Source organism: Malus sylvestris, chromosome 8, assembly GCF_916048215.2.
Source record: "Malus sylvestris chromosome 8, drMalSylv7.2, whole genome shotgun sequence".
NCBI classification, from domain to species: Eukaryota; Viridiplantae; Streptophyta; class Magnoliopsida; order Rosales; family Rosaceae; genus Malus; species Malus sylvestris.
Window position 1 is genome coordinate 4,295,452 of NC_062267.1, and position 15,424 is coordinate 4,310,875.

Consider the following 15,424-nt stretch of genomic DNA (forward strand, 5'->3'; position numbering starts at 1 on the left):
GCAGGCAAAGAAAGGATGAGAATTTGGAGGAAATCCAAAAAGGGAAACATGATTGGGTAAGTGATAGGGGGCAAAATGGTCATTTTATACTTTCGTAAATACGAAAAAATACACAATTCGGGACGGGGTTTTACATGTCTTATACCATAAATTTTACCATATTCTTAGTTATAGTTTATTGGTTATTTTGGTAGAATTTTGATACTTTGTTATATATTTTCAATGTAGGACATTCGACTTCCTCTAGGGCAAAAAGTGATTAAATGGCAAGGATGTTCGTGAGTCTTTCAAGATGATTATGTCAAAATTCTAGATTTTTCTACCAAGCCGTTTAACCATGGCGAAGAAAAGAAGACACAACGCGTAGCTTTCCAAATTGATGTTTCTTTACGTTTTAGGTATTTTGGAGGTCAATCTGGCATATTTTGAGGAAGATTCCTTCTAAGGATTTGTTAGGGACATCTCAAGCTTTAAAAAGGGACATTTTGGGACCAAATTGGAGTTGATTTGGTCAGTCAAAAGATGGATTTTCTGAGAAGTCCAAATTTTAGTTTAAATAGGAAACCTTTTATTTTCTAGTTATTTTATTCTATTATGTTTCCTAGTTTTTAGAAGACATTTTCTAGTAAGGATTTTATTTGTAGTAGTATAAATAAGGCTATTTAGCCAATAGAGAACGTAGCATTATTTTGGAGAACTTCAGACATTTTACCTACAAGGTGTTTTCAATCTTTTTTCTAGTTAATATATTTTCTTTAGTTTTTAATATGATTGTTCGTAACTAGTCATTTTGCTAGGGTGAAGCCACAAGCCTTAGCATGAATATCTGATTTGATTAATTTGCTTAATTTTCTTATGAATGGATGCATGCTTGCTTTGAATTATTAATCACCGCGATTAAACTATCTAATTGTCTTAGTGATTCGCGACCATTAGGGTTTTTAGACAAGTAATTTGATGCAATTTATGTTGAAACATCACCTTGAAATTGAAGAGGGTTTCTTGTGATTAGTAATTGTAAGTTCACTTAGAACGAACATCACGCTCTTAAGGGTTGCAGGGTTTTTCAAAGGGTTTTCACAAGGCTTAATGAGTCTTGCATGTTTATATTTGATCTAAACATCACAGACGAATTGCATGTTAGATATACGTTTTCGCTTGAACATCACGAGGAAAATATGTATTAGGAATGCCTAATCTTCAAAGCATGTATGTAGAAATTCATAAGTAATTAGTAAAATTGCATAGAACTGTTAATGGTGACGACAGAACCCTAGTGCTTAAATTTATTTTCAAAACTATTTTCTTTTGTTTTCTTTACTTTGCCAATTTATTTAATTGTTTTTAATTAAATTCGTTCTTAATATTTTAGATCATAAAAACAATCTTTTCCAAATCTTGTTTCAAATAATTAATTAAGATTTGATTTTTTCATAAATTATTCATTCAATCCCTATAAAGAACGACCTTGCTTGATCTGTTATACTACAATTATCTTATTCTCTAGCAAATGTTTTTAAGTATTTTTATCCCTAGCCTATCACCAACATCCCGTCGTCAATGGGTTTTGGGTATTAACAGTGACTGCCACTCGTAAGAACCCACGCGCCTTGGAACCAACTCCTTAGCCAGGCGTCGAACATTGGTATCCGTACTCAGGTACAGCGGAACACCCCTTATTTGTACCCAGAAGGGGACCAGCTCCATCTGGATCTCCTCAAGTGCAAGCTCAGGCGGCCATCACTTGACAGAAAAATTCTGCTTCATGACAGCCCTGCGGACTTGTTCAAGAATCTTGACTGCAGTGCTTTCATCTTGTGCCGTAATGATGAATGTTGTATCCCGGAACCATTTCACTTCAATTTCACCCATCTCTTTCCATGAAGACCTTAGCATATTCCTGACCCCCAACTTATTCAAGGTTCTGTGGAACAGGGCAGCACCCACCAACATGACCCCATGTTCCATGGTCCCCAGATCCATAGACTTTTCCAGATGTACCACCAACTCCTCCACCTCCGGCTGCGCCATGTGTGCACTGATGCTACGTGGTGTGTAGGGCACTTGTACAGAAGTATGGTTGAGGTAGACTGTTGTTCGAGTAGCGCTGTTTTTTCTTTGGTATATTCCCACTTCGCAGTTCCTTATAAAGATTGACAAAGAACAGTGGAAGCAAAAGGAGTTGACAGGGGAGTAGAGTTTCTACAGGAAAGGTTGGTCGATCTGGAAACCTCACAACGGAGGGAAAACACACTCACATCTGAGGGTATCGATTTGGTCTCAAATAGTGTGCATTTCAATCATGGCATAGCAAATATTTGACATGCCATCATTCATCAAGAATTTTGTCTATCCAATCTTGTGTGATTCGAATAAAGAAAAATCCGTTTAAACACGGGAAATTATTTTCACACTATTTTTCGCTTTAAGACACTCATAATAAATTTTAGAGAACTTTAACAAAAAGTTTCTAGTATTGTTCACTTTAACGAAAAATCACATTTTACACTAAAAAGTCAATTTTGTATTATTCATTTTACCCTTTATTTTGTCCTTATCGTTAAAACTCAAAGTTTTCGAACCTTTTTAATTAATTTTCCTTAATTTTTAAGGTGTGAATCAAATTTGGATTTTAAAAATCCACTTCCACTAGTTCCACACTAATTTTATAAGATGTCCCACTTTAAATATCATTTTTATTCAAAAAATACATCACATTGATCACAAACTTTCCGAAATTTGAAATTAATTTCTAGAATTTGGCATTTGGCATTAAAATGTGTAACAGATGTATGAATCTTTGAAATTGTTGAGCTCCATTGCCCAACAAGTTGAGTATAGATCCCGCCATTCCTATCAATTTTGTGCTATGTTTGCAATTAAATTCAACTCATCGCGATTTGAAATGACTTGGTTTTTATAGCTCAAACCAGTACAGACTAAATTAATTCAAGGAGAAATTAGGTTCTCATCCCTTTTTTTTCAACTTCATTGATCGAAACCTTATTCTTTTTCAATTTTTCATCAAGGTCCCTCGATTTTAATAAACGTCATTAATTATTTCAATAATACAATATTTTATATGTCAAGATAATTAAATTTTACTTCTAAATATATTCATTTAGTGTTAGAAACATTACAGTTGATATATATATATATTTATGGCTAAAGTTTGCATCTTATTTTTTTATTTTTAATTTGTACCCATTTTAATTTGCAATCCTTTTTTTAAAATTGTACCAATTTTCTTTTTAGTTTTAGTTTATATGTAAAATGTACCTATTCTTTTTTATATAAAACGTACCACCTTTTTTGTAAAAAATGTACCAACTTTTTGTATGTAAAATGTACCGTATGTAAAAAAATGCCATTAATATAAGTAATGACAAATCATAGGTTTTATTTAAATATAATTTATCTTAATGACATGTCATTAAGATAAATTATAATTTTTTATGTAAGTATAATTTATGTTCTATAGTTGTAAGACTCAATAGGATTGGAATTTAACACAACTCCAATGATATCAAGTCTTAAGCCATAAAATAAAAGAAAACTAATGAAAAATCCTTGAAAATTTTGAGTTTTAACAAAAATGACAAAGTAAAGAGTAAAGTGAATAGTACCATGATTGACTTTTTAGTTTTAAAATGTGATTTTTCGTTAAAGTGAACAGTACCAGGAGCTTTTCGTTAAAGTGAACAGTACCAGGAGCTTTTCGTTAAATTTACCTAAAACAAATGATTTTGCCATGACATGAAAAAGAAAGTAAAGATAAGAACACCGACGGCTAAAACACTGGTCGGTGATGTGTCGAAAGATTGGTTTTGCTACCAACCTATGAACTAGGGTTGGGCCTTTAGTTTGTGCCCAAGTTTTCTAGGCCTACTGATATTGAGGTGGGCAAACAGCCCAAAATACAAGAAAACCCAACAAATGGTGAACAATGTTATCGTCAGGGCATGGCTTAAACGGTGAATAATGTCTTCCTCCTTAACCTAACGCCTCTTAATTTTAACTCTAATTACATGTAGTTTATATGAATTAATCATTTGTAAAAGAAAAAATGTTGGTCATGTAATACGAGAGTGGGGGGTTCTGCAATTTGTGAAAACTCAAAATTTCTTAATTTGCGAGCCTAATGGATTTTCAAAATTTTAAAAAGTATAAAAGTAATTAAAAAATGTCCACTTCTTATCCGTTACCGTGAGAGTTTGCAACCCAAACCCGACTGAGTCTCCTAGTTTTTTTGGTTGAAAGGTGAAATTTATTCAATCAAGTCTAACGGATAAGTAAGTATATATTCTAAAAAAAAATGTTAAAAAGAATTGAATGAAAACTGCCATGTATAGTCTCCTAGTGACTTTATATTAGGGTTTCATATAACTATATAATTATTGGGTTCACTTATAAACATGACCAATGAAGCTCCAAAATGGTCAAACGTGAGTGAACGTGTTGAATAAAGTAAAAAGTTTCGCATAGACTATTGTACAAACAAATCATAACTGATATCAGATGGTTTCATTTTTAATTGTATGGAGGCCTTTTGCATAGAAACTCCAAACTTAACAATTGCACGGGTGATTAAGTGAGAATAATATCGACGCTATTAATGGTAGACCGCGTCTTGTCTCTCTGAAACTTTAACATTATCATACCGTGCTTCATTGTATTTGTTTCTCATTGGCTTATAAGCTGCATAAATGTCAATTTTTTCTCTAATCCTCCCCCCCCCTCTCGAAGTCAAGGAGGTTCTTGTTCTTTGAATGGAGAAGGCATCCACTTGAACAAAAGGAGGGGAGGATTAGTATCGTTTACTTGTCCAATATTCTTTTGAAGTAATGACTTGAAGTGGACGTGCATCATCTTCATCTACTTGTACCAAAACAAGCAAAAAAACAAATCACTCTCACTACTTGATGGATGGACAAAGAAAGAGAGAGTGAGAGAGAGCCAACTTGGTTTCCTTCCTTTTTAAGATTTGCACTAGCTCATAAATATAGGTATATTTTGAAGTTGAATTTTCTGGTTGTGGTTTCTTTGTGGTAACCCTACATTGCCACTTGCATTATGTGGTGGTCGATCGATCTTCAATTTAGGTGAGTATGAAATGGGTTGTAAATAGCGTATATGTAAGTATGAAATGAGTTGTACACTCAGTCGATATTTAAGTTTGAATTCTCATAAATAGGGGTGGGTGAAAAAAAAAAATTGCTCAACCAAGGCAACCACCAAACCAAACCTAAAATATCAATTAATGTAGAAAGTACATATTTTATGAACAAGTAATTTGTTGAAAGTGGTCCTATTGAACCTTCCCGAGCCGGTTTAAATGACATGGTTATGACTCATAAGCATAATATCATTTCAATTTATCAAAGAAATTCCACATAAGACACATAAAAAAAGACTCAAAACGTGCACAAATATATGACGTGACAAGACATGATTAACACAACTTTCCTTCTTTTTCAACGAGTAATATGAATTATTCTATTGTTCTATTATGATTTTCATATCCGTCTGCGTATTGATCAACACATACTTGACACAAACACAACACAAATATAAATAAGTAACACGAACACAGCCTGATGGTCACCCCCACATATGATTTCGGATTGCGGTTACAAAGGGTTTAGGACACGAGCCAAATTTCATCTCACGCTATTGTGTGTGTGTACGTGAGAGAGGAGCGGGGGGCAGGGGAAGCAGAGGTGATATATGGGTAAGTAAATGTCGAGCTTTAAGAGCATAAAACATGGACAGAATCTTCCAATGTGTAATACAAACACCACCAATCAAACCCAAAACGTGCAAACTTATATTCTTCACCAAGGCATATATGGTCCCCCACATTGCCCTATTTGCCAAGCAAAAAAGCACATCAAAGATCAAACCCCTCCTCCTCTCTATAAAGTTTTATTGGCTTGGGACCCTCATATTTTTTTTTCTTCCTTTCTATCATATATATATATCATTACTTTGTGATGGTAGGCTCACGCCTATTACTAATTTCTACTTTAGAGGAGAGCCACGAGTTTACATCATGAACAAATGTATGTGCCTTGAACATGTGAATCAATATTGGAAATACTATGTACACTGTTTGAGTTGTGTTAGAGTCAGTCGTACATTTATGTGTGTGATCGTTGGTGCATTTATGATATGTAACTCATTCACTATCTTAAATAGTTTAAACAATCGCGTGTGAGCATTATACATACTTCAGTAAAATCTGACCCGTGTTAGGTTTAACACACTAAAATCCGACCCATAAATCATCAAAGTGACGACAACCTAGAAATCGTCAAAGCGGCCAAGGTTGTCAAAGAGGAAGGAGATGGAGACCTGGGCACAAGGTTAGGTGATAATCCTTCTCCATCCCCTCTGTTTTGGTCATGGCTGAAGTCATATCACTTGAGCACAAGGTCAGGCAATAATCCCCAAATTTAGTGGTCGGGTTGGGTTAGGTAACTAAATTGCTCGACTTTTGGGTGTGGGCTAGATCACTTATTTTTCCTTATTTTGGGTGATTTTTTCCCAATTACCCTACTAATTGGGATGGACTGAAAACGCTCTTAGGAAAAAGAATCAAGCTCACTCAATTGGTAAGTGAGCTTGATTCTTCCTCCTCCCTTTATTGATTATTTTTTTTCATCTAAAAGAAGAAATGCTTTGATATGAAGACATTAAAGGATAAAGTAGCAGAAGTAGTTGAGGAAAGGTAGAATGATGAATTGCAGCTGTAAAGATGTGAGAGAAATGGGGGGACTTGTACTCTGAAAGGTTCACTTGCCCAAGAAAATAAGCAAACATTTAAGGGGATCGATTACACTTTGTACATAACCCTGAGGCCCTATGGCTCAAGGGACCAATAGTAGCTCTGCTAACTATTAAAATTATTGGACCAATTGATATTAAGTTGACAGGGAAATCATGGTCCAACTTCATCAACACACATATATCTCACTTGTCCTGCATAGTTGCTTGTCATTTCTTTCTTGAATAAACCCTGAGGCTCTATGCCTCAAGGGACCAATAGTAGCTCAGCTAACTATTAAAATTATTGGACCACCTGATATTAAGTCGACCGGGAAAACATGGTTCAACTTCACCAACACACATATTTCTCACTCGTCCTGCACAGTTGCTTGTCATTTCTATCTCGAATAATACTTGGTTACTTAAAGAATGAGTAGGAGTTTCAACTCAAAATGTTCATTGCTGGTTCATAAAAAATCGTGTTTATGATCATAATCATTCATATTATAAATCACTACGTAAAGATTGCTTCTGGAAATAAATCAATTAAAACTAAGGTCGTTTCGTCATTGAACTGTTTAAAAACAAATGAACGGAATTGGTAAAAGCATCACGAACCGTCTATGTATTTGCTACAATATAGATTGACTAAACGACCTTAGTTTTAATTCATATTTTGCATAGATGATATTTACAGAGTGATTCATAATATGATCGGTTCTTATCATAAGCACAAAATTATGTGATTCGAACACTAAAAGTTTTGAACAGAAATTCATACTCATCCTTGAGTAGCCAAACATTGTTCCTCTCTCCCTACAAGGAAAATTTTGTTTATGAAATAAATTTACCGCTATTATGATGTTCTGATCAAGTAATATAATATTCTATTAAAAAATTTCACCATACGATCTTATATTATTAAATTAAAAAACCACGTAACAGTAAACTCAATCATACTGCATGTGAAGCCGACATAAGCCCTAATTTAGATTCGAACCCTAATTACGTTCACTTACGAAGTAGTAGTTTTCTTGGTTGGTTTTGTCAAAGATTATACATTCATTTTCTAGTTTAACTACCTTGTACTAACTGATAAATACTGTTCAAATAATCAGGACTACGTTGAATTAGCGTCCGACAACCATCGAACTAATTATCACATACGTTTCATGCATGTAAGAGGTTTCTCTAATTGACTATAATAGTCTAATGTAGTGGAGGTTAGGCAATTCAACTGCTCCTCAAGCCTTCGAGTGCCGAACTTCGCAAGACAACCCAACCGAAGATTTTCGATCCAAATTTTCGCATCTACTCTCTCTTAAAAAATGAAGTATGTCTTTGCTATTGCAAGAATATAACGATCAAAGAGACCTATCGCTCAGCTGCTTCGCATATTACTCACGAAAATCGTATTGCCCAAAGGAGCATTCTGTAATTGACTATAATAGTCTATTCTAATGGAAGTTAGGCAATTCAAGTAATATTTTTTTACTCGTTAAATTAAGTACTGCCTACTCTACTGGCTTTTGACTTGAAGCAAAGTACATAAGCGGCTTTTTAATATGCACTGGTAAATAATATACATCAGAATTATTCATCTGTTTGATCTTGATTATTAAATCTTTAGTCGCATATTCAATCCTACATTCATGCGAAAACATAATAAAATTATTGAGTATGAACTAGAATCATTTAACGAGTATGAACTAAACTCTGGAGTCTAAATCGGGCTGGTAAAAGTCAAAGAGTGGATGGTCAAATTTCCACGTTTGCCAAAATGAACCATTGCCTAGGATCCTAAATGTCACACACGTACAACCATGTGCATGAAGTTTGAAGCTTAAAACCGAAGCTTTAGGGCTGTATTATTAAAAGAAACAAAAAAAAAAAGATTTAAATTAAACGAAGGAAAAGGAAAAATTAGGTGTTTGAAATTTGGTCTGTTTGACCAATTGATTGCATGTTGTTTTTGAATTTACTGCATAAAATAGATTTGGTTCCTGCCATGGATAATAATAAATGTGAAAGGGTAATAGTTGATGGATTAACTTGGATTCATAGTGTCATATGCACTCTGGATTTCGGTGTTTGGACTCCGAATCTTAGCCAACTCAGTTTCAATCCTGCAATCTTCATTGACTCATTCTACTGGCCCATTCCATAGAATCTCAAAAACTTAAAATGTACGAATCTCTTTATTTCTCTTAAACGGCTTAGATTTTGAAGTCTTTTATCCTGAAAGGATCTCAATTCAATTAACTTTAAGTTGAATGCACTGTGCATAGATTATATAATGGTTTGAAACAAATTATTTTGAAAATTACAATAGGGATGTCGATAAACTCATCAGCTGAAGAATTGATCATAAATATGTAAACACTTGTTTTACTTAATCAATGAGTGATTTTTTAATGTAACAGTTGCAAATTCGCTTAAGCTGTAAGATTGGAGCTTATGTATTGATCTTACATTCTAGGTTTATGAGTCGTGACATGATCTCAGTGATTATCAATGTACTTCAAGAAAGTGAACTAATGAATTAAGATTACGATAAGTTTTATTTCGGCCTTCTCTATTGTAATGTATAATTTTGATTATCTTCCTTTCCAAATTTTCTTTTTTTCAGTCTCTTTCTATTTGAAAGGTCACGATTGAGCCCCTTTTAACATGAATGTTATAGTGTCATCATATTCGTGTTACAATTTGCTCTATAAAAGAGAAGGAGAATAAAGAAATTTAAAGGGAAGAAAATCATACTTGATCAGTGATACAAGTCATTTGCCTTGCTTTAACATAAAGTTATAATGTCAGTATATCTGTGTCATATAATTTATTTTCCTAGACGAAGAATCTTTATCCAATTCTCATTCTTAAGCAAGGTTTTAAAAGAAGTTAGACATTAAATCTATTATATTTAATGTAAATAAGTGTTTGCATATAATTTAAATATATATAATTTCATCATAAACTACAAAATAGAATAACATATTAATTATGAAGTGTTGGAACATAATGAAAACATGAGGAACAATGATATAATGTGTGTTCATTTAAGTATGCAACAAATCTCTTACAATTTATTAAAAAAAAATAAAATGCAAAATGAAAGTTATCTATTTTCTGTTTAAATAAGTCGCGACCTAAGCGGGTGCCTTTACAGGTATAGGCGTCATTTATTAATTTTCAAACTCTTAGACATTAATCGAAACGGTAGCCAGCCTAGCTCCTAAACAAGGTCTAAATGAGACTAGGTAGGAGCTATGCGGCATTAGGCATGAATTTTTAGAACAATGTTCTTAAGTTTTCTTTTTTAACGCTAATGTTCTTAAGTTAAATATAGACTTTGGCGTCCAAAGTCAAAAGTTCCTCGTCTTAGCTACGCGTCAAACGCCAGGAACATCCACCCGGCACGAGGCCCCACCAACCCCGCCCACTCTCCTTCCCCGGCGCGTAACACAAGATCTCCCGCGAAGCAAAGACGACGAGAAGGGACACATCGGGCATAAAACACCAAATACCGAGGGCAAAAGCGTCCATGAAAGGGTGGCGTGCTTTAACGGCATAAAAGCTTCTTAAAAGTCCTCTGAGATACTCTGTTAAACAGTCCCCTACTCTCTATACACACCCACGCACTCTCTCACTAGACCCGAACCTCACTCCACCACCACCACTTTCTCTCTCTAACTTTCCCCCCCCCCTCTCTCTCTCCATTTTTTTTTTCTCTTTCGCTGCAAATTTCAGAGGGAGGAGGAGACAGCCGCGTCAGATTACATATCAAACATCATTGGGTCGTCGTCGAGATTCGCGCCGTGGGAAAAAAAATCATAAAGAAACGACGAGAGGGGAAGATCTTCAGCGTATCAGGAAGTGATTTAAAGCAAAGGCGGCGACAATTTATTATTCCCTCTGTGCTTGCAGACTGTTAGAGAGAGAAAGCAGAGAGAGGGAGGAGAGGGAGGAGAGAGAGGAGAGGGAGGGTGGGGTTTGGTTTATTCATTAAAATCCTCTGAAAAATCGATTCTTTCTGCATTTTTGGATTTTTCGGGTTGTGGGTTAGAGAGAAAAACAAGAGAGACAGCGCATGGTTTATTCATAAAATCCTCTGAAAATTCAATACTTTGTCCATTTTTTTTAATTTTTTGGGTTGTGGGTTTTTGCGATTGGGCGGAAATAGTTGTGGGTTTTGTGTAAGAAGCGTCATCAGTGTCATCACAAAGGGTTGGGAAACGAATGGGGAGGGCGTAAAGGTCGAGGCTTTTGCGATAAGGGCAGGGACAGTGCTTGTCTCGTTCCAAAACGTTTATGGTCTGCTGGTTGCGTGTCTTGGAGAGAGGGACAGGAGGGAGAGGGAAGAAGGAGAGGGGTTTTGTCTCTCTGTTCGGCTGAGAGTTCCTCAGGACCCGCCATTTGAGAGAGAGGGAGGAGAGAGAAAGTTGGCATTGACGCAGCTTGAGCAGAAACGGAACGGAGTCTATAATCTGTGGAGGAGTTGGACTTCGTTTGTAGGTGTTTGGTGCTGTAATTTCTGGTGGCTAAGAAGGGTATTTTGGCACAAAAATGAAGTTTATGAAGCTGGGGTCCAAGCCTGATGCATTTCAGGCCGATGGCAAGTCTATCAGGTAAAATGCTTTTCATTTGTTCTCTCAAAAATCCTAAATTCCCTTTTTATATTTTCCAGTGTTGGTTTTTTTAAAATTTTCTTTGCCTCTCCTGTCAATGCTACGAACTTGATGAACTTCTCTTAGATTCTGAATTTTGGTTTTTCTTCTCTCTCTAGAATCGTGAAATTTTAAGTAAATGGGGTCCTTTTTCTCTCTCTAGAATTAAAATTGTTAACTTTTGCTTGACAGAAAACATGTGTTTGAGTTTTTCTTTCTTTCTGCAAGTATGCTCTGTTTCTGTACAGAGCTGGTGAAATGCTGCCGTTGAATGGTGAAAGAAAAGGGTGAAATTACTAATTTACTACTAGGTGGTGAATTATTTACCTTAAAATACTGAAAAAAACGTGAAAGATTAGCTACCACCTCTCCAGAACAAAACCCTTTATTTTTGGGATAGGATATTACAAGAAACTTTTGAGGAGATAAATAAACAAGAAAACAAAGGTAGGGGAAGGAAGAAAGCACATGGGCGTTTTGTGCTGTTCGTATCATTGTTATTCTTTCTCCCCTTAAAAGTATTGCCTATTTAAATTTTGGAGAGTGTAGGGTTATAGGGAGTTGTGGTGTGGCAGTTGTCTTTCAGGATGTGGTCCTGCATTTGGAATGTCACTATTTTATCGAGTTTTGTGGTCCAAATGTGGTAGAAGTCATATGGAGTAGCCCCAAGATCTGTAATCATCACACCTGTGAAATTCTTCCGGTGAACGATGACATCGGTTCAATCAATCAACGATAACAACAAAGTCTTATCCTATTAAGTGGGGTCGGCAGTATGAATCCTAGAACGCCACTACTCCAGTTTTGCGTAAAGTATTCCGTTTGCTCTAAGTACTCTTATGTCTTTTCTTAGAGTCTTTATCCAGGTCTTCCTCAACCCCTTTTTCTTTAAGCCTCTATCTCATATTCGCATCTTCTAACCAGAGCATTTGTAGGTCCGTTCACTTGTCCAAACCACCTTAACTGATTTTCTCTCATCTGCAATTTTTTTAGTCTTTAAACAAATTAGCGGACGTGTCTTTCTTCCTGTGGATTGTTTTGCCGTCATCTGAATAAATATGAAACTGATTGAAACTCGCTTAATTCTTGCATGTCTAGTTTCCTTATGATATTTTAGTTTCAACTACAGCTCGAATTTGAAGTCTATAATCTGACATCGGTTGTGGAGTTTTCCGCAAACCACCTTCTCATAGTGCTTAAGCCCGATTTTTTATATTTGAAATTTTTTTTGTAACTGTTTGCCTCGTACGGATCCAAATATTTTGTAAATGCGTGCCTTCTTGTAGTTTCTATGATCCTCGTGTCTAGGCGATTTAACTGGTTTTCGTATGTTCATGCAGATATGTGTCATCTGACTTGCAAACAGATGTCGTTATTAATGTTGGGGAAGTGAAGTTTTACCTTCACAAGGTATTCTTTTCCTTGCCACCCGTCTTCATCAATTTACATAATTTTTTTACTATAATAGCATTGATTTGTTTCGTGGTCATATGTGCATATGAATGTTTTTTGCGATTTATGTTTCGATGAACATAATAGCGGTGAATCTGAAATGTTGGTGATTATTATTGAGTGGTACATTTGTTACTAGAATTACTGCTACTTTCTCTGCTGAAGCGAGCTTTGTTTCATATTGTTGATATATCTGTTTTTCTAGTTCCCTCTCTTGTCCAAGAGCAATCGCCTGCAAAAACTAGTATCTAAACCCAACGACGATTCTGAAGAAGTTGACATGGTTGATTTTCCTGGTGGGCCAAAATCCTTTGAAATTTGTGCAAAGTTTTGCTATGGAATGACTGTTACTCTGAACGCTTACAATGTTGTGGCTGCTCGTTGTGCTGCTGAGTATCTGGAGATGACCGAGGATGTTGATCGCAGTAACCTAATATACAAAATTGAGGTGTTCCTTAACTCAAGCATCTTCCGCAGCTGGAAGGATTCCATTATTGTTCTACAAACCACCAAATCTCTTCTGTCATGGTCTGATGATCTGAAGATTGTCGGAAGATGCATAGATTCAATTGCATCTAAAACGTCTGTAGACCCTACTAACATCACCTGGTCCTATACGTATAACCGAAAACTAGCAGAGCCTGATAAAATTATTGAAGAAGGGATGAATTATCGAGACAAAATTGAAAAAGTTCCAAGGGATTGGTGGGTTGAAGACATATGTGAGTTGGATATTGATCTCTACAAGCGAGTTATGATTGCTGTGAAATCGAAGGGAAGAATGGACGGCACTGTTATTGGGGAGGCTCTGAAGACTTATGCAGTTAGATGGTTGCCAGATTCTGTTGATGCACTGGTTTCAGATGAACACGCCTTGAGGAACAAATCTCTGGTAGAAACAATTATTTGCTTATTGCCGTCTGACAAAGGCATGGGTTGCTCATCAAGTTTCTTGCTGAAACTTTTGAAAGTTTCTATTTTGGTGGGAGCAGACGAGTCGTTGAGGGAGGAGCTGGTGAAGAGGATCAGTTTGAAGTTGCATGAAGCTTGTGTCGATGACTTATTGATCCCCGCTCGATCTCCTCAAATTACTATATATGATGTTGAGTTGGTTCAGTCTGTTGTGAATCAGTATGTGATGCATGAAAAGTATAAGTGGGATTTGGATGTTGTCGAGAAGAATGAAAAGGGGACTGAGACTTTTACGTTGTTGAGTGTTGGTAGACTGGTTGATGGGTATATTGCGGAAATTGCACATGACCCAAATCTTAACCTCAGTAGTTTCGTAGAGTTGTCACAATCAATTCCCGAGTCAGCAAGGCCAATTCACGATGGGTTGTACAAGGCCATCGACATCTACCTGAAGGTATGCGTTTAAGCCATGTCCGCTTGGTTTATTTATTCTTTTGATTTTACTCCTTCATGCTTTTTGCTTCTCACTACAGTTGCCTTGTCATGTTTCTGAGATTTGAGTGATGATTAGTTCCCGTGTCTCCAGGAGCACCCTAGTTTAACAAAGGCTGAAAGGAAAAGAATATGCGGATTGATGGATGTCAAGAAACTTACAGTGGAGGCATCCATGGATGCTGCACAGAACGAGCAGCTCCCACTCCGAGTTGTTGTTCAAGTTCTCTTCTTTGAGCAGGTTAGGTCTGCAGCTAGCGTTCGAGCCCTTAACAACCATCCCAGTGACACTTCACTTTCCACGACAAATTTGGACGAAGAACACGACAAGACAGCAGAAGAAAACTGCAAGCCTCCGGGAAAACAGATGAGCCAAATGAAGGTAACAGAAGAGTTCCAGAAGAACGTGAAACTTGGCAAGAAGAGCAGCAAAAACAGCGCAAGTGGTTCGCAGTTGCTGCCATCTAGGTCAAGGAGAATCTTCGACAAATTGTGGTCTGTGGGGAAGGGGCATGTAGAGAACAAGAGCTCGGAGACATCCGGGAGTTCTCATAGTCCAACTTCGAATGTTCCTGGCGATTCAAAGTCGGTTTCAAGACACCGGAGGCATTCCATCTCCTAAATCGGGGTTTCAGGGCTGACCGGAATTGAACGAGTTTGGAGAATTCCACTGCAAGTGTACAAAGGAGTAGAATTTGTTGTAGCTGGTGATCATATTATCTCAAAAGGAGTTTACTGTAGTTAAAATGTAGCTAAAATGTAATCCGTTTTATCTGGGTGCCTTGTCTAACATCTTTTGGTTCCACTTGAAAAATGATCTGCGTTTCTGGTTAAAGTGCTACTTCTTGTATGTCATCGATATCTAATCGCTTTCCTTTTCCGCACGTCACCGTTATTTAATTTTGATTAGTTAAGCATTTGAAATTTTATTTATGATCGGTTTCGCTACGGTTTTATCCAAAAGGGCTACGTACTATGTCAAGGTGAGATCTCTTGTATTGGTGTGAAATAAGTTTGTGAGATTCACACAAGAGATCCCCTTTTTTGTGAATATGGCCGGATTAGTGACGTGATTCATCCGCTAAAAATTTCTCCACCTTGAGGTATGGCATCGTGAAAGTTGAGTTATGGTCCTCTGG

General features: G+C 36.4%; 1 protein-coding gene across 2 annotated transcripts; it reads left to right on the forward strand.

Moving 5' to 3' along the window:
- The first annotated feature begins 10,367 nt into the window (after positions 1-10,367).
- LOC126631678 (BTB/POZ domain-containing protein NPY1-like) lies at positions 10,368-15,120 on the forward strand. 2 transcript variants are annotated; one of them, XM_050301800.1, is made up of 4 exons: positions 10,368-11,390; positions 12,770-12,839; positions 13,087-14,247; positions 14,365-15,120. In XM_050301800.1, the coding sequence occupies exons 1-4, from the start codon at positions 11,329-11,331 to the stop codon at positions 14,905-14,907; spliced, it is 1,836 nt and encodes a 611-aa protein (XP_050157757.1). In that variant the 5' UTR covers positions 10,368-11,328; the 3' UTR covers positions 14,908-15,120. The 2 variants fall into 2 exon arrangements, with proteins under 2 accessions (XP_050157757.1, XP_050157758.1); XM_050301801.1 differs by having other exon boundaries at positions 10,369-11,390; positions 14,380-15,120.
- The last annotated feature ends 304 nt before the right edge of the window (positions 15,121-15,424 follow it).